General features: G+C 52.9%; 1 protein-coding gene across 1 annotated transcript in view; it reads left to right on the forward strand.

Moving 5' to 3' along the window:
• Positions 1-19,396, forward strand: part of TBC1D9B (TBC1 domain family member 9B) — a 322,522-nt gene that overhangs the window by 288,787 nt on the left and 14,339 nt on the right. The window contains exons 6-12 of the mRNA XM_050794173.1: positions 239-497; positions 2,091-2,298; positions 5,525-5,737; positions 14,698-14,856; positions 15,288-15,438; positions 16,030-16,244; positions 18,807-18,924. Coding sequence (XP_050650130.1) covers positions 239-497; positions 2,091-2,298; positions 5,525-5,737; positions 14,698-14,856; positions 15,288-15,438; positions 16,030-16,244; positions 18,807-18,924 — 1,323 coding nt within the window. The remainder of the gene's footprint in view (positions 1-238; positions 498-2,090; positions 2,299-5,524; positions 5,738-14,697; positions 14,857-15,287; positions 15,439-16,029; positions 16,245-18,806; positions 18,925-19,396) is intronic.

The raw sequence follows: 19,396 nt of genomic DNA on the forward strand, positions 1-19,396 counted from the left end.
TCCCCTTCAGCCACTGGTGGGGCAGACACCGTGTGTGGTTGGTCTGAAAGGCAGTGGACACCTCAGTGGCCTGGTCCCTCCACATGGAGGGCATGACCCAGCCCAGCCAGGCCTGGGCATGCAGGAAGTGCTGCCCTCAGAGAGCAGTTCCCTAGGGTGGGTCTGGGGTACAGATGGGCATCAGGAGCCTCACCCTGCCAGGCCCTGACCCGCGGTGTGTCTGTCCCTGTGGGCACAGTGAGCCTCGTGGTGCAGTGGGTGGACATAACGCGTCTGGAGAAGAACGCCACCCTGCTCTTCCCCGAGAGCATCCGTGTGGACACTCGCGACCAGGAGCTCTTCTTCTCCATGTTCCTCAACATCGGCGAGACCTTCAAGCTCATGGAGCAGTTGGCCAACCTGGCCATGCGGCAGCTGCTGGACAGTGAGGGCTTCCTGGAGGACAAGGTCCTGCCCAGGCCTGTCCGGCCACACAGGAACATCTCAGCCCTGAAGCGGTGCGTTACCCTCCAGGGCTGGGGTGGGCTCATGTGAGCCAGGTTTACTGACCTTGGCTGGGACCTGCCTGGTCCAAGTGTGTAGACCTGGAGAGGGTGTCCACATTTACCCCTCATGGGCTCCCCACTTGGGAGGGAAGCCAGGTAAACAGATCATTGCAGTACCGTGTGGAGAGGCAGCAGGAGATAGCAGTGATGTCCTGACCACTAATGGGGAGGAGGCTTTTCACACTTTACTCCTCTTGGCCCTACGATGGGAAGGGTCTCTTACCATCCCTAGGTATCAGACAAGGAAGCGGAGGCACGGAGAGGTCAAGTAAGTTGCCTGAAGTCCTCAGTGAGCAGTGGAGCCAGGATCTAGCCACCTCAGCCGGGGTGCTCTGACGCCCCCAGAAAGGCTTTGGTGAATCTGGGCTCAAGTGCACGGCCTCCGTCCCACCGTGATTGATAGCTCTCCTCTATATCCTGAGACTCTGGTCAGAGGACCCTCCCAGCCATGGGACCCCAGGGGTCCTGAGTTTGATGTGGAAGCAGACCTCTGGGTCTGAAGCCAGCCAAGGAGCTGGGCCATGTGTGGGTCTGAGTCCCTGCTGCCCTGTCCAGAGGACTGATGGATAGGAACGCATCATAGCAGCCGGCCCTCCCGGGCTGCTTATGTTTGAGCTTCTAGGTTGTAGCTTATGGGAAACTCAAGAGGCTGGCCAAGATCTCTGAGGTTCCCTGGGTCCCACAGCCAACCTGAGCACAGCCAGATTCACACCCATGTGTTCAGCAACCTCATTCCAGCCAGGCCATTTCCTGCATTGCACCCACAGACTATGGTCTAGGCCCAAACTCTGTGGTCCACCCCCAGAAGCAGAAGATTGTGCCAGCATGTTGCCCTTAGGGTGTGGGTGCTGGTTGGCCGTGGGACCTTTTGGAAAGAACAGTAGAGGTGGAGCATGGCCATGCTGGCACTGCCGGCGAGGGTGCAGCCAGGCCCTGCTTAGGCCACGGCAGCCCAGGCCAGGCAGGAGGCTCCCTTTGGGGCTGGGAGGGTTTATGTGAACAGAGCCACCGAAGGGGTGGGGCCCTGGGCCAGGCCACTGTCACAGCCATGAGATACACAGGTGTGCGCGTCTGTTAGCAGCCGCTTTAGTTTTAGCTCCACACTTCCCTGTGCGGAACTCCTCACCTAGGCTTCAAGGTGAAACCTGGGGTTAGGCCTGCCCAGGGTGGAAGAGCTGCCCGGAGCCGTCCGTCCGAGTGGGACCAGTGCAGACGCTCTGGGCTCTGCCTGCCCTTCAGTACCGAGGGATGGGTTGCACATTGCCCAGGCCAGCGTCTAGGTGTCCTTTTCAAAGCAGTCTCAGGATACATTGCTTGCTGGCCACTTCTCCGCTGGTTGTGTGACTGTCCCACCTTCTGCCTGGTGACTCAGCGTGCATCTTCTATTGAACTCTCAGGTCCCTGAGCGGGACTTCCTCCAGGGAGAGCCCCAGGGATCCTGAATCTGATGTGGAAACAGGCCTGGGGAGGCCCCAGGCTTCCTTGAGAGTGTGCTGGTCCTGACTTTGTCCCCTTTCCTCCTGTCCTCCCACCTTGTTTCCCCAGAGACCTGGACGCCCGAGCCAAGAATGAGTGCTACCGAGCCACGTTCCGGCTGCCCAGGGATGAGCGGCTGGACGGCCACACGAGCTGCACCCTGTGGACACCTTTCAACAAGCTGCACATCCCTGGCCAGATGTTCATCTCCAACAACTACATCTGCTTCGCCAGCAAGGAGGAGGACGCGTGCCACCTCATCATACCCCTGAGGGAGGTCAGCATCCCCTAATTGAGAGGCCAGGGCCTTTCTATCCCTGAGGGGTCAGTCAGCTCAGGGACCAGCCTGTCCTGCTCTGCCCTGGCTTACTGGGGGGCATCTGGGAGGAGGCCCTAGCCCAGACAGCCACATGTCACTCAGTGATGGGACAGGTGGAGGATGTAGGCTGAGTGAGCCCCTCCACAAGCACCTGCCCTGTGGGGGAGGCAGGTGACATGGTGGGGGCACACTGCTTGCCCTCCCGGGTACTTGCATGAGTTTCCGTCAGGCTTGCCTTCTGGGCCCTGCAGTTGAATTTTGGCAAAGCACTGCTCTGTGGCTGGGCTTAAAGGACCCTGTTCCTGCACCGGTCCCACATGTCATTCTCAGAGGCCACCTCACCAGTCCTCTCTGGACACACCACCTTGGCTGTGGCTCAGGCTCCAGCAGGCCATCAGAGGTCGGCTCTCCCCTGTGGGGCGGCATTGGCTCTCACTTGCTCCTTCTTGGATTTCTTGGGCCTCCACAGTGACCCTGGTGGGAATAAGGCCATCTGTCCTACACTACAGTGAAGGGTGTGGAGCAAGGATAGGGCACCTTGCCCAAATAGAAGACATGAGACTGAGTCAGGACAGGTCCCAAGGACTCCTTTTCCTTGTGGCCAAGCAGGGCACTGACTGTTGAATTATAAGAAGAAGCAAGTGAGATTCTTTTATTTTTATTTATGTATGTATTTATTTTTGAGATGGAGTCTCGCTCTGTTGCCCAGGCTGGAGTGCAGTGGTGTGATCTCTGCTCACTGTTCATGCCATTCTCCTACCTCAGCCTCCCGAGTAGCTGGGACTACAGGCATCTGCCACCATGCCCGGCTAATTTTTTGGATTTTTAGTAGAGACGGGGTTTCACTGTGTTAGCCAGGATGGTCTTGATCTCCTGACCTTGTGATCCGCCCACCTCGGCCTCCCAAAGTGCTGGGATTACAGACATGAGCCACCGCGCCCAGCTGAGATTCTTAAAGACTTTCCTGCCATTTGCACAAATCCCTCAAGGTGTAGCTGTAGCTGAGAATAGGTGTGGGAGAGTTGTTGCCTCAGTTTCCCCAAGAGAAGTCAGAGGGAAGGAACTCAGAAGAGCCACAGCTCCAAAAGCTCCAGGTTGAGAGGCTCAGGTGTTACCCAGACCCCACATTCTATTAGCACTAGGGCCCTGTGGATCTGTCCCGGGCACTGTACTGACCTGGCCCCTGGGCCTAGGGGTCTTCCTGACACCTGAAGCTCCATTTGAATTTCTCTTGCCGGGCCCTTGACATCTCAGATGGTAGAACCCTGGTGGAGCTCGGGGAACAGGACCGGCCCACACCGGAGGGCTCGGGGAGCAGGACCGGCCCACACCGGAGGGCTCGGGGAGCAGGACCGGCCCACACCGGAGGGCTCGGGGAGCAGGACCGGCCCACACCGGAGGGCTCGGGGAGCAGGACCGGCCCACACCGGAGGGCTCGGGGAGCAGGACCGGCCCACACCGGAGGGCTCGGGGAGCAGGACCGGCCCACACCGGAGGGCTCGGGGAGCAGGACCGGCCCATACCGGAGGGCTCGGGGAGCAGGACTGGCCCACACTGGAGGGCTGAGTTTGCTCTGGTGATGAACCCTGCAGCTGGTCAGGGTGGAGGCGGCCAATGCCGACCCCTCAACACACCCGCTCCTCCACGTTCCCACCTGCAGGCTCCTGCACACGCAGCACACTCTGCTGTGGGTGTAGTGGGCTCTTGAATTTCACTCCCAACCACGCCCTTCCGTACTTCCCTTGGGAAGTGACCCCTCTTCCACCCTTTGTCCAGGTAGAAACCACGTATCAGCCTAGATTCCAACCTCTCCCTTCTCCCTCTGTCCTACCTACAGCATGTCTTGCCAGCTCACCCCTCAGAGCTCAGCCCTTTCTCTCCATGGCTGCCACCTAAGACACTGTCATCTGCTCTAGCCACTCCCTAACCACACTTAACCCCCACCTCTGCTTTGTTTTTTTGTTTTTGTTTTTTTTGGAGACAGGGTCTCACTCTTGCCTAGGCAGGAATGCAGTGGTGTGATCATGGCTTACTGCAGCCTCGATCTCCCGGGCTTAAGTGATTCTCCCACCTCAACCTCCCAAGTAGCTGGGACAACAGATGTGTGCCACCACACCTAGCTGTTTTTTTTTTTTTTTTTAACAGAGACAGGGGTTCGTCTTGTTGCCCAGGCTGGTCTCAAACTTTTGGATTCAAGTAATCCTTCCTCCTCAGCCTTCCAAAGTGTTGGAATTACAGGCAAGAGCTACCACACCTGGCCCAACACACTTAGCCCCTTTACAACACATCCTCCCACAGCAACCAGCAAAATTTGAAATGTCAGTCAGAGCACGTTGGCAACCTGCTTAGAGTCCTCTAGTGTCTTCTCCCACCTGCCTCCTGTGACCTGTGAGGCCTTCTGTGTGCCTCTGCCCCGGCACACCCCATGTATATGCTCACACACAGACATAAAAAGTGCACACACACTCCCCACTGCGTCCCCAGTCATGCTGTCCTGGCTTCTCTGGCCTTCTCTTCCTCCCTCAGGCAGTCCCACCCCGCTCTGCAGGGTGACTGCTGTGCCCCTGCCCATCTCTTCCCCAGCACTCACCTGGCTGGACCAGGTCTTAGCTCAGTGGCCGCCTCCCCTGGGGCCACCCAGCCTTCCCCCTTCCCAGCACTCACCCCTGCTGACTGTGCTCAGCTGGTGCATCCCTTGTCCGTCTCCCTGCCAGGCCTTGGGCTCTGCAGAGGTGCCCGCTGAAAGTCTGTCCTGTGCCCTCCACACCTCAGAAGGGTTCAGAGCCAAGCTCCAGGACCCCTGCTATCAAAAAGTGTTCCCTGGGAACAAGTGCAGGGGACAGTCCTGCAAGCAAGGGACCGCTTGCCCTGCTTTAGGACAGCCTTCTGAGAGCCGGTGAAGGCCAGCAGCTGGGCTGAACACTTTACGTCATCATCCTCAGAACCGCCCTGCTCGGCCAATGTGCTCACCCCCATCGACAGGAAAAACAGGACCTTACAGGCACAGGCAGCTTGGTCGGGGTTATGTGCAGCGGGTGGCAGAGTCAGAATATGAGGGCAGTCGGGCCACTCACTGCATTGTGCCCAGGAGGGGACAGCTGCATGACAGTCTGTCATTCACAAAGCATGCCCAGCGGCAGGACCTGAGATGCAGACACCAAAAAGAGTTCTTCCACCTTCTCAGGTGACCATTGTCGAAAAAGCCGACAGCTCCAGCGTGCTGCCCAGCCCCCTGTCCATCAGCACCAAAAGCAAAATGACATTCTTGTTTGCCAACCTGAAAGACCGTGATTTCTTGGTTCAGAGGATCTCTGACTTCCTCCAGAAAACGCCATCCAAGCAGCCAGGCAGTATCGTTGGGAGCAGGAAAGCCAGCGTTGTGGACACTAACACAGAGGTGAGAAGCCCCTTGGGAGCAACAGGGTCAGGAAGAGCCAGGGCATGCATCAGCCTCCCTGCTGGAGCCTGACCCCATGGTGCCTGCTGTGGGCCTCCGCCTAGGGGCTGATGTGTCGGAGCTGGCAGGAGACCCCTAGCCCAGACCCACACTGCCCAGCAACATCACAGCCTCTCTGCTCCCCTAGCCACACACCCTGATACTCCTCACTCCTGCTGGGCCCAGTGCCCATGAGGAACCCTCTCTGGCCGTCCTTTCTGCATTGCTGCTGCGCTGAGAGCAAAGCCACACTGTGGAGGCCTGTATACTTCGGCTTTGTGCTCACGGCCTTCCCTGCCAGGCTTTCAGTCTGAAGTTCTTGCCGGTAGAACTGCAGTATCACGATCGTACCAGCCAACTTAACAGTAATTCCTTAATATCATCAAATACTGTATTCACACTTCCCCGTGTACTTTTCACGGTTTGATTATTTGAACTGAGACACACAAAAGTCACACATGTCACTGTTGATTGATAGGTCTCTTAAATCCCTTTAATCTATGGGCTTCTGTTCCACCTAGTTCTTGTTTATTCTTCCACAGTATTTTGTTGAAGGAATCGGCGACTTGTATAGTCTCTCATTGTCTGACTTTGTTGATTGCATCCACTGCAGGCGTTTAGCAAGCTCCTGTGTCCCCTGTTTCCTTTAAGTTGGTTGAGCAGTGAGACCGAGAGCCATGATCACATTCAGGCTCAGCTGATTTTGGTTCTGGCAAGTTTGCCTGTGGGCAGGCTCAAGGTGCTGTTTACTTCCAACAAGAGATGTCGGGTGACCGGCCACCTCTCCATCTCCGTGCTACTGTCTGTCATTGAGAATATGCTTGGATCCAGCGGCCAGCGGCACGCTCATTCCATTCCTCCTTTCCTCTGGGAGCTGAAATTCTCCCAAAGAGGGAAGCCGACCCCAGGCACGGTTCATAGAGGAAAGGCAGAATACATCTTTTACTCTTCCGTCTTACTCTCCAGTTGTCAAAATAATGATGAGTTGGTTTTCTAGTGTCTTCCATGTGTGACCAGTGAGTTTTTTGGCTTACTTTTTATTGTAATTATGAACATATGGATTTAAGCAACTTGATGTGTGTCTTTCCACTGGAATCACTATGCTTATTCTCTATGTGGCCAGAGGGGCTCATCTGGGCTGGCCCTGAGGGTCCCTGGGCACAACACTGGTCGTCTTTGATTCCTTGCTTTCTGGTGTGACAAGATGGATGTGCTGCTGCCGTCGTTGAGTCTGAATTTGCAAAAACATTTGGCCATTAGAAGAGTCCATATATAAATTCACAGATCCAGTTTCTCTGGAAAAATCAGTGCCCAGCCCTGCAGGCCCCATCTCATTGGGCAGCAGGCATGGGAGCTGTGGGTGCACATGTCCTCAGTGCTTTAGAACCGTGTGTGGTCTGGCCCAGGCAGGCCTTTACATTGTCCGCCCCAATAATAGATGCTAAATAAATTACTACATAGATGAGTGGGTGGGAAGGGGTGGGCGGGATCAGTGTGGATTGGAGATACTAAGAAAGGTGTGGAGGAGGTTGGGCTTCATCTGGGATTTCAAGAAAGAGTGAAGTTGGATTGAGTGGCGGGGCAGTGAACAGGGTGGTCAAGCCTCCTCTGCCTCCATGAGGCCCCACACTTCCTGAAAGCTGAGTAAGCACCACTCATGGCCCCTCCCAGGCACTCAGCTTCATGTATGCAAACACATTTTATTGCATTCCTGTTAGGTGCCAGCTGCTATTCTAGGCCCCAGGAGTAGAACAGTGAACACATCGGACAGGGTGCATGTTCACTTAGAGCTAATATTCCAGTGAGGGAGACAGTAAGCAAATAAACATACAATATGTCAGGCAGTGATAAGGGCTATGGGTTGAAATAAAGCAGGATGAGGAGATGAGGAGTGCCAGAGGAAAGAAGGGGGCTCCATTTTCTCTCTGTTCCTCGTGGGTGACCTCTCTGATCAGGCAGCACTGAAGGAGAAACTTGAAAGAAGCAGAGGAACCAGCCATAGTGCGTCTGGGGCAGAGTGTTGAAGGCAGAGAGCACAGCAAGCTGGGAGACAGGATTGGGCGTGGCACAGGCTCCTGGGACCAGGACTTAGGAGACTGACCAGGTGTAGGCAGTGAGACCAGAGAGGTGGCAGAAGGCCAAGTCACCGAAAGCCCGTAGACCCTGTGAGTGCTGCAGCTTTGACCCTAGGTGAGATGAGAAACCAGTGAAGAGTCATGACCAGAGGAGGGCAGGACCTGTTTACCTGTTAATGGGGTTACTGAGGCCGCCCATGTTGACAGTGGATTAGAGGTGCCCCATGTAGTACAGCAGCCACGTGTGGCCATGGAGCACTGGAAACCCAGCAGGTCCCAGCGGAAATGTATGGTAAGTGTTCACTATACGTGGGTTTTAGAGACTTAGTATGAAAAGAAAAACATAAAATATCTCCCTTTTTTTTTTTTTTGAGAGACAGAGTTTTGCTCTGTCACCCAGGCTGGAGTGCAGTGGGGCACTTTTGGCTCACTGCAACCTTTGCCTCCCAAGTTCAAGTGATTCTCCTGCCTCAGCCTCCCGAGTAGCTGGGATTACAGGCATCCACCACCATGCCCAACTAATTTTGTATTTTTAGTAGAGATGGGTTTTCGCCATGTTGGCCAGATAGGTCTCGAACTCCTGACCTCTGATGATCCACCTGCCTCAGCCTCCCGAAGTGCTGGGATTACAGGAGTGAACCACCACGCCTGGCCACTCCATCATTTTTTAATTGATTCCTGTTGAAATGCAAATATTTTGGATGTATTAGATTAAGTCAAATATATTGTTAAAATTAATCTCGATTTATTTTAGGACTTTTTAGTGTGGCTACTAGAAAATTTACAATTACATTTGTGGCTGTCATCATCTCTCTTGGGCAGTGCTGGACTAGAGAGTGGCAAGAGCAGAAGCAAGGAGGCTGTCTGGAGGCCGCCACTAGAGAGTGGCAAGAGCAGAAGCAAGGAGGCCGGCTGGAGGCCGCCACAGTAGCAGGGCACAAGATGATAGAGTCCAGCATCAAAGGTAGGAGCAGTGTAGGTGGTAAGAAGGGGTCAGATTCAGGAGATATTATTGTGGTAAAACACACATAACAACATTTACCATTAAGTACATTCACATTGTTATGCCGTTACCACCATCCATCCACAGAACTTTTTCAATTTTGCAAAACTGAAACTCTGAACCCATTAAACAGTAACTCCTCAGTCTGCACTCTCCCAGCCCCTAGCAAGCACCATTCTACCTTTTGACTCTTTGAATTGAACTATTTTAGGTAATGCACATAAGTGGAAGCATATAGTATTTTCCCTTTTGTGCCTGGCTTATTTCATTTAGCATGATGTCCTCCAGGTTCATCCCTGTTGTAGCATGCTTAAGATTTCTTTTTTTAGGCTGAATCACATGCCATTGTATGGATAAGCCACGTTTTGTTCATCCATTGAAACTTGGACTGCTTCCACCTCATGGCTACTATGAGTAACACTGCTGTGAACATGGGTGTACAGATGTCTGTTCGAATCTTTGCTTTCATTTCTTTTGGGGACATACCCTGGAGTGGAATTGCTGGATTGTATAGCAATTCTTTTTTTTTTTTTTTTTTTTTTTTGAGACAGAGTCTCGCTGTGTCGCCCGGGCTGGAGTGCAGTGGCCGGATCTCAGCTCACTGCAAGCTCCGCCTCCGGGGTTTACGCCATTCTCCTGCCTCAGCCTCCCAAGTAGCTGGGACTACAGGCGCCCGCCATCTCGCCCGGCTAGTTTTTTGTATTTTTTAGTAGAGATGGGGTTTCCCCGTGTTAGCCAGGATGGTCTCGATCTCCTGACCTCGTGATCCACCCGTCTCGGCCTCCCAAAGTGCTGGGATTACAGGCTTGAGCCACCGCGCCCGGCTAGCAATTCTATTTTTAGTATTTCGAGGAACCTCCATGCTATGCTCTCTGCACCAACTATGCACCATAGATGGGTGCCAGACCACCAACTGTGACATGACTCTGTGCAGACACAGAGCCAGTAGCTGTGCTGAGGCAATGGCAGGAAGGAAAAGGGGCTCCGACAGTCCTAAGAGCCAAGGAATCCCGAAGTCACCAGAATACCCCTCACGAGAGACTACTTAGCAAATGGAAACCTCACCAAGTGAATCTGAGAGAGCCAGTGAGACTGGGGCAGGTTTCTCAGGCTCCAGTTTATAGAGGAGGCTTTTTTATTAATGGAAGCACAAAATCCTGCTTTATTTCTACCCACAGCCTTATCGCTGCCTGTCATATTATACGGCTGAGGAAAGATCAGGAATGTGAGGGAAGCCCATGCGCTTGACAAAAACTTCTCTTCTGAAAGAAAAGAGCTCACCCCCCCAAAAAAAGGGCTGGGATTGAACAGAGCAGGAACACTTGGGGTAAAGGAGAAAAGCTTCAGATACAAGAAAGAGGTGGCCGATCCTAGAAAGTACAGGAGCAAGGGCTACACAGACTGACCACTGCAGGGAAAGGCCCCTCCAGCTGTAGAGTTCAGAAAGCTACTCTGACCCACAACCGCCCATACATAGAACATCCTGCTGAAAGAACAGGAAAAGATGCTGATCACACCCTGTACAAAGATACTGTGGGGAGAGAGTGAACCAGATAACCTTCTACAGATAATGAAAGCACACCAGAAAAACATTCCTCCAGGCAGATGAAAACTGTGTCCTGATGTTTCCAAGTGATCTCAAAGGAATTAGAAAAACTACAGAAACTACTAAAGAATGGGCCAGGCACGGTGGCTCAAGCCTGTAATCCCAGCACTTTGGGAGGCCGAGACGGGCGGATCACGAGGTCAGGAGATCCAGACCATCCTGGCTAACACGGTGAAACCCTGTCTCTACTAAAAATACAAAAAAAAAAAAAAAAAAAACTAGCCGGGCGAGTTGGCGGGCGCCTGTAGTCCCAGCTACTCGGGAGGCTGAGGCAGGAGAATAGCGTGAACCCGGGAGGCGGAGCTTGCAGTGAGCTGAGATCCGGCCACTGCACTCCAGCCCGGGCGACAGAGCAAGACTCTGTCTCAAAAAAAAAAAAAAAGAAACTACTAAAGAATGGTATAAATTAAAAATGTTTAGAAAGCTCAGGTTAAAAGTGACTAGTCAACAGAAAAATATGAAGAGAGTTGACAGGACTCAGGAGGAAATTTAAAAAACACATATTTCTGAAATGAAAATCAGGAACACAAGAATGAAAATACATTAAGGTAAATAAGGAAGAGACCGAAGAAAAATGGAGTCAGACGAGACTCAAACAAATAGAGAAGAAATTGTCCAGAGAAGGGATAAAGAAGTCAGGCAAAGAAGATCCAACTTACGTATAAATTGTAGTGCCACCCCACACCCTTCCCAGAGAAAAGCGGTGGAATAACAGGTAATAGAAACCATGATTCAGGAAAACTTAGAAAATAAGCTTGAACTTGTATAGTGGAAGGGCACATTGAATGTCTAGAAAAATGAACACAGAATAGTCAATATTGACATATAATCTCATAAAACTATTCGATTTTAAAGATTTAAAAATTAGTCCAGGCTGGGCACAGTGACTCACACCTGTAATCCTAGCACTTTTGGAGGCCAAAGCAGGCAGATCACTTGAGGCCAGAAGTTCAAAACCAGTCTGGCCAACGTGGTGAAACTCTGTCTCTACTAAAAATACAAAAATAAGCTAGATGTGGTGGCACATGCCTGGAATCCCAGCTACTCAGGAGGCTGAGGCACAGGAATCACTTGAACCCAGGAGGTGGGAGACAGAGGTTGCAGTGGACCAAGATCCTGAGAGATTCCTCCTCAGAGAGGTATCAGACTTTGTGATACAGTAGCAACATTTTAGAGTAACTTTTTGGTGGGGGTTGGGCGGGGGGTGTCTCCTGGTGTGCAGTGGCACAATCTCGGCTCACTGCAACCTCTGCCTCCCAGGTTCATGCAATCTCATGCCTCAGCCTCCTGAGTTGCTGGGACTACATGTGCATTTCACCATGCCTGGCTAATGTTTGTATTTTTCTTAGAGATGGGGTTGAGATTTCACCATGTTGGCCAGGCTGGTCTTGAACTCCTGACCTAGAGTGATCCACCCACTTCAGCCTCCCAAAGTGCTGAGATTATACAAAGTAACATTTTTAAGATATACAGTAAAAGAAGCTGTGACCCAAGGATTTTATACCCAGCCGAACTGACCTTCAGGTATAAAGACCATAGGCTGTAAAGAACATGCAGAGGAGTTCAGGGGCTCTCTCAGCTTCTGTGGAGTCTGCTGGAGGACAGACTCCAGACAACCAAGGAGTGATGGAAGCAGCTTGGGCATAAGGACTGGTGGTAGCATTGAATATATTTAGCTGTGGAATTAAGGTTAGATAGTAGGAATAGAGGTGACAGTATGTAAATGTAATAGTCTCTGATGATGGAGACATAGTACAATCAAAACCTGAGATCAGGAAGGTATATGAGGCTGGGCTTGGTGGCTCACACCTGTAATCCCAACACTTTGGGAGGCTGAGGCAGGCAAGTCACCTGAAGTCGGGAGTTTGAGACCAGCCTGGCCAACATGGTGAAACCTCATCTCTATTAAAAATACAAAAATTAGCTGGGCATGGTGGCACACACCTGTAATCCCAGCTACTTGGGAGGCTGAGGCAGGAGAATTGCCTGAGCCCGGGAGGTAGAGGTTGCACCTCCGTACTCCAGCCTGGGTGACGGAGCGAGACTCCATCTCAAAAAAAAAAAAAAAAAAAAAGGAAGGTATATGGAAAGTAGAGTAAGCTCACTGATTGCCTTATTAATTAAAAGTATATCCTTTTGATCAGATGTTGGCAGAGAGGGAGGACAGTGGGAAGACAAGGCCTACTAGCTAATTTCAATATTGCTTATAGTAGGGAATTGACATCTTAAAAAGAGAGGACTAAGGGAACTATATAATGGTATTAGCATAAAAGTATTACAGTATAAATACACACTTTTTGACATGGGTAAAAACTTGAAAGGGAGAAAGGAGACAGTGAGATTAAGCATCTCTTTCAAGAAGTTTTGTGTGAAGGTCAGCAGAAAGTAATGAGGTAACTTTTGGGAGGTCTGGAATTTTAACTGAAGATTAACATACATACCCAGGAGTACACATACAGTATACAACTGGATGAATCTTAGCAGAGTGAGCATAACACGTGAACAACACCCAGCTGAAGTGGGGGTGGCCTTTAGGGGAATAACAGTGCAGTTCTGTGCTGGAGAGCGACTCCTGCAGAGAAGGCAGGGGATGGAGTCCAGGTGCAGGCAGGTGGGTGGGCAGGCGGGCAGTCACCTGTGGAGGGCTCAGATTGTTCCCGTGTGCTCAGTTTAACAGGAAGAAGTGTGGTTCAGTGGGATGCAAGGATGGCAGGTGGTTTTGGAGGTTTATGTGAGGTGGTTACCTCGGGGAAGCAGGGAGGACTGGACTAGGAATACATAGGATCCCAGGCAACTCTGAGAGCCCACCTGAGGCCAGTGAGCCTGAATGTAAGGCGGGACCTGAGCCAAGCTTCTGCAGAAAGCAACCTCGTCCCCAAGCTCGGTGTCGCACTCGCCGCCTCACCGGGAGCACACGTGTGCTGCGCAGCACACACCCGGCGGTCTGGCTCCTTCCCTGGCACTAAGATTTGTGATCCTCCAAGGCACCTCACAGCCTGCAAGCCCATGTGTGTCCTAGTCAGTCCCTCTGGGGGAGCTCAGGTGGGAAGCAGGATCTCCAGGCAGGCAGTCGGTCTGCACTGGGGCTGTGCCCACTGGATTCAGGCGGCTCGTCATAAACATTTGTTGAAGTGGACCCAAAATCCATTTTTGTAACATCATGGGGGGCAGAGGGGTAGACTGTGGGTGTGAACCTAGCAGAGTTCTCTCTTTTTTTTTCTTTTTTCCTCTTGTATTAATAACTTTATTGAGGTAAAATTACTATGCAATACATTGTACATATTTAAGGAATACAATTTGGTACGTTTTAACATGTATACCCCCATGGAGCCATCACCACAGTCAAGATCAGGGTTCTCTCAAAAAACACAGAATATGAAGTGTCTTAGGAGGGCGCCCAGCACATTGGCTGCTGCCCCATCCCTGGGTGCAGTGGGACCATGACCACGGGACCGGAGCCAGCGGGAGGGTGTGAGGGATAGAGAGCCCAGCCCAGGCCGGAGCCCACCATGGGGAGTCTACCACCTGCGGAGCCAAGAAGCTCAGGCAGTCAGCTGGCCCCGGTCGAGCTGGGCTCTCCCACACTGGACTTTGCTTTCTGCCAAGACAGCATCACTCTCAGGCCCGTGTGGCACCGTGATGGCAGCCGCAGGCCTGGCACGCCCCCTGGGTTACCCCAACACTGTCACTCTCAGGCCCGTGTGGCACCATGATGGCAGCCGCAGGCCCGGCACGCCCCCTGGGTTATCCCAACACTCCTGCAGGAGGGCTACTCGTTTCCTTGGTGGCAACTGGGTGACGCAGTCACCCCAAACCCACCCTGAGCCCAGACCAACATCACAGGCCATCGCCCAACCCTCTGTGCAGCCCAAGAAGCATGGGTCTGAGAGTGGGCAGGGGTGTGCCTCCACGTTAGGATCGGGCCTCTCGTGTTCTTTACACTGACCTCCCTCAGAAAAGGGCCCCACAGGGTGAGCCCAGAATGCACTCCCTGAGACTAACTCGCTGGTGAGGGTGGGTTTGGTTACTGAGGACTCGGTGTCCAGCAGCCAGAGAAGAGCTGAGGGCGGAGCTGCAGCCACAGCCTCCTGCCCAACCAGACAGGCTCTTCTCCATGCACCGCTCGCCCCCATGGCCCTTTCTGCACCCGGCCCTGGTCCAGTGTGGGTGGACAGCGCGTCAGAGGCTGCCCGGCAGCACAGGTGTTAGGTGTCCCCTTCCCTGTTTTATTTTCTAGTCTCCAGCTCCTCAGGAGGTGCCGGAGCAGCCTGCCAGCCCAGCCTCTCCCCTCAGCAGCCGACAGAGCTTCTGTGCGCAGGAGGCGCCAACCGCATCCCAGGGCCTGCTCAAGCTCTTCCAGAAAAACTCGCCCATGGAGGACCTTGGAGCCAAGGGGGTGAGCCCTGAGCGCCGGCACTCCAGCCTCCGTCCAGAGCGGAGCCCTCAGGAGGAAAGCTGGATCCAGTCCTGGGCCTGTGCCTTCCCTCAGGGCCCTAGGCTGACCACTGGGCAGTGCCCATCCAGGCTGCACCCTGGCAGCGTGGGACAGAGCAGGCACTCTCTCGGGGGCTCCACTTACCTGCTCAGTGGTGCTGTTTGCCACGGGCTCCAGGCCTCTGAAGGGAAGGGCCCTCCCACTGAGGAGCTGGTCTCCTGAGCCTTGGGAGGTGTGGCTCAGCGCGGCCTGGTCTTTCCCGGGAGTCGTGAGGAAGGCCACACCTGCAGGCCAGCACTGTCTGGAGTGTTCACGAGGCTTTCGGCGTGGCCTAGGCCTTGGCACTCAGATGTGCTTCGGCCCCCAGGCTCCCTGATGCGCTTTTCCCTCAGGCCAAGGAGAAGATGAAAGAGGAATCATGGCACATCCACTTCTTCGAGTATGGGCGCGGCGTGTGCATGTACCGCACAGCCAAGACACGGGCACTGGTCCTGAAGGGCATCCCTGAGAGCCTCCGGGGAGAGCTATGGCTCCTCTTCTCTGGTGAGTGGGATGCAGCCACCCCCAGCCTCAGCTCAGCCAGTCACAGCCCCCAAGCTCTCTCCATGTCTCAGCCAGTCACAGCCCCCAAGCTCTCGCCATGTGAGCTCGTCTGGTCCTGAGCCGGCCTGAACCGATGCAATCTCAGCTCACTGCAACCTCCGCCTCTTAAGCTGGCCAGGCAGGAGCTCTCAACTTTCACATAGCCGGGATCCGAGCTCTGGGCCATGGCCAGGGGCCCAACCAGGAGGAGCATCCCAACGGACAGAGGCTGGGGGCCAGGCACTCTGCTGGCCAGGTGGTGCCCTCCTGCCCACAGTGGGAGGGAAACGGGTCCCCTAGAGGCCTCCTTTCCTTGGGACGGGCTCTGACAGCATTCACACCCGTGGTTTTCTGGAGGAGGCAAGTCAGCCACTTGAACTTTCGGGTAGAACAGCCTCCCCGGGAGCACAAGGGAAAGCTTGCCTCGCAGCTTGTGCTTGATCCCAAGTCCCACCTCTCCTCTGTGGGACACCGGTATCTCCAACCTGCCCTGTTACTGCCCCCAAAGTACCAGAAGAAGGACAGAGACAGCCGGCACCCGTGTCTCCCCAGGGGCCTGGAATGAGATGGTGACTCACCCCGGCTACTATGCTGAGCTGGTGGAGAAGTCCACTGGGAAGTATAGCCTGGCCACAGAGGAGATCGAGCGAGACCTGCACCGCTCCATGCCCGAGCACCCTGCCTTCCAGAACGAGCTCGGCATTGCTGCCCTCCGGCGGGTGCTGACCGCCTATGCCTTCCGAAACCCCACCATCGGCTACTGCCAGGTAAGGGGCCTGACAGGGGCCCAGAGACAGCATCTGCCACCAGAGGCTCACAGGAGCAGGTCCCTGTGGTCCCAGGCCTGTGTGGTGACCCTGCCTCATGTCCCAAGGAAGGAGCCCAGCTGCAGAAAAAGACGTAATTTAAAAACAGTATTACTTGCTCATCTCATCCCCATGCCAAATAGAAGTTGTCCTCTTGCTCCTTTTGTCTGAGTCCCAGCAGCATTCGATTGTTTTATGTGTTTGGTAAAATAAGTAAACAGAACATAAAATTTCCCATGTTCACCATTTTTAAGTGTACAGCTCAGTGCTTTAAGCACATTCACACTGTTGTGCACCCGTCACCGCCATCCATCCCCAGACCTCTTTTCATCTTGCAAAACCAAAGCTCTGTGCCCATTAAACATGCCCCAACCACCATAGCAACCACTGTTCTACTTTCCATTGCTCTGAACTGGACGACTGTGTCCCATATATGTGAAATAATACAGTATTTGCCTTTCTGTGCCTGGCTTATTTCACTTAGCATGATATCCTCAAGGGTCATCCATGTCATATGAATGTGTCAGAATTTCCTTTCTTTCGGGCTAGGCGCGGTGGCTCACACCTATGATCCTAGCACTTTGGGAGGCCGAGGCGGGCAGATCACAAGGCCAGGAGATCAAGACCATCCTAGCTAACACGGTGAAACCCCGTCTCTACTAAAAATACAAAAAATTAGCCAGGCAAGGTGGCAGGCGCCTGTAGTCCCAGCTACTCGGGAGACTGAGACAGGAGGATGGTGTGAACCTGGGAGGAGGAGCTTGCAGGGAGCCGAGATCGCGCCACTGCACTCCAGCCTGGGCGACACAGCGAGACTCCATCTCAAAAAAAAAAAAAGAATTTCTTTTCTTTCTAAGACTCAATCATATTACATAGACCACATTTTCTTTTCTTTTTTTTTTTTTTTTTGAGATGGAATCTCACTCTTGTTGCCCAGGCTGGAGTGCAGTGGTGCAACCTCGGCTCACTGCAACCTCCACCTCCCAGGTTCAATTGATTCTCCTGCCTCAGCCTCCCGAGTAGCTGGGATTACAGACACATGCCGCCTTGCCCAGCTAATGTTTTGCATTTTTAGTAGAGACGGGGTTTTGCCATGTTGGCCAAGCTGGTCTTGAACTCCTGACATCAGGTGATCCACCTGCCTTGGCCTCCCGAAGTGCTGGGATTATGGGCATGAGCCACTGTGCCTGGCCAATATTTCTATTTTTAATTTATTTAATTAATTTTTTAGAGACAGGGTGTTGCTATGTTGTCCAGGCTGGTCTCAAGCTCCTTGGACAAGGGAATCCTCCTGTCTCAGCCTCCCAAGTAGCTGGGACTACAGGCATATGCCACCATACCCAGCTATTTTTTTTTTTTTTTTTAAGACATGGGGTCTCACTGTCTTGCCCAGACAGGCCTCAAACTCCTAGGCTCAAGTGATCCTTCTGCCTCAGCCTCTCAAAATGCTGAGATTACAGACGTGAGCTACCAGCCACCATTCCTGGGCTTTTTTTTTGAGACAGGATCTCCTTCTGTTGCCCACAGTAGAGGTCAGTGGCACGATCATGGCTCACTGCAGCCTCCATCTACTGGGCTCAATCGATCTCTCACCTCAGCCTCCTGGGTAGCTGGGGCTGCAGGGGCACACCACCACGCCCAGCTCTGTTTTGTATTTTTTGTAGAGACAGGGTCTCACTGTGTGGCCCAGGCTGATCTTGAACTCCTAGACTCAAGTGATCCACCCTCGTCAGCCTCCTAAAGTGCTGGAATTAGAAGGCGTGAGCTACTGTGGCCTGGCCTATTTTTAATTTTTTGAGGAACTGCATACTTCTTCCCCAGCAGCTGCACCATTTTATATTCCCACCAGCAGTTCACAAGGGTTTCGATTTCTCCACATCCTCATCAACACTTGCTATAGTCTGTTATAGTGATGGGCATGAGGGTATTTAATTATGCTTTGGGTTAGCAGTTCTGGCAGCTTTTGGTTTTAACTCCAGGCATTTTCCTGGCTGAGTCAAATGGCATTCTGTTTGCCTTAAAGGTCTTGTTAGCAGCTAGGGCTATGTGTGGTCCTAGTTCTGTGCCCAGTGAGTGGCCTTGGTGTGGGGCTCTGGCCACGTGGCTCACCTCCACGTCAGCTCGGTCACGCGTCCCACCTCCGACACCCAACACCACTTTGCAGAAGTGTAATGTGTTGATGTCCACTTTCTCTGGTTTCCCAGTGCCTTCTGACGCAGTTTGAAGGAGTTGGCCGACTCTCTGTTCAATCAGTTTCCTACAAATTGCCTTTTGACATTTCCCGGAGTTGGGCAGGGCAGTTTCTCATTACCAGATGCCCAGCACTCCTGAAGAGGCAAACTTGCTTGTAGGAGGCCATTAATCTTTACCATGAGAACCTGAAAAATAATAAAAATAACAACAACAAAAAGAAGGAGATCATGTGGGCCCTTTTAGGGAGGGGGCAGCTGGGAGGGGTAGGGAGAGAGAGTTTCATTTGCTGGCCAGCAGTGCAAGCCTTCCCCGGCTATGTCTGCCCGGCAGGCGATGAACATCGTGACCTCGGTGCTCCTGCTCTATGGCAGTGAGGAGGAGGCCTTCTGGCTCCTGGTGGCCCTGTGCGAGCGCATGCTGCCCGACTACTACAACACCAGGGTGGTGGGTGAGTGTCCCCAGGTGCCGCCTTGCCTGAGTCTCCAGGTGCCTGCTGGTTCCATGAGGGCGGCAGCCCTTCCCAGGCCAAGCTCCAGGCTTCACGTGGTTCCCTAGGAGTTAGAGGGTAGTATTACACATTCGGTGATTTATAAAAGTCCCCTCAGAGCCTAAGTTCCTATGCATCTAACTTTCTGTCAGCTTTCCGATTATAGAAAATTTCAAACATCAAAACTAGAGAGTGTATATCCCCCATGTAACCTGATGCTCAACTTTAGTGAACTCACATCCAGTGAAATCTGTTACTAAATGGAAATGACTTGCAAGAGTATTTAATTAAGTTCATATTTAAGTGTGTTATCCTGTCCTTCCCCTGCCGTCTGGTGTTTGGAGTTACCGCTCTTAGAGCCCTTCAGAGCTGCATCTATTCACAGTCATCAGGGTGGGACACAGTCACTGAGGGCGCTGTTTACCTCTCATGC

The sequence above is a fragment of the Macaca thibetana genome, chromosome 6, assembly GCF_024542745.1.
Source record: "Macaca thibetana thibetana isolate TM-01 chromosome 6, ASM2454274v1, whole genome shotgun sequence".
NCBI lineage: Eukaryota > Metazoa > Chordata > Mammalia > Primates > Cercopithecidae > Macaca > Macaca thibetana.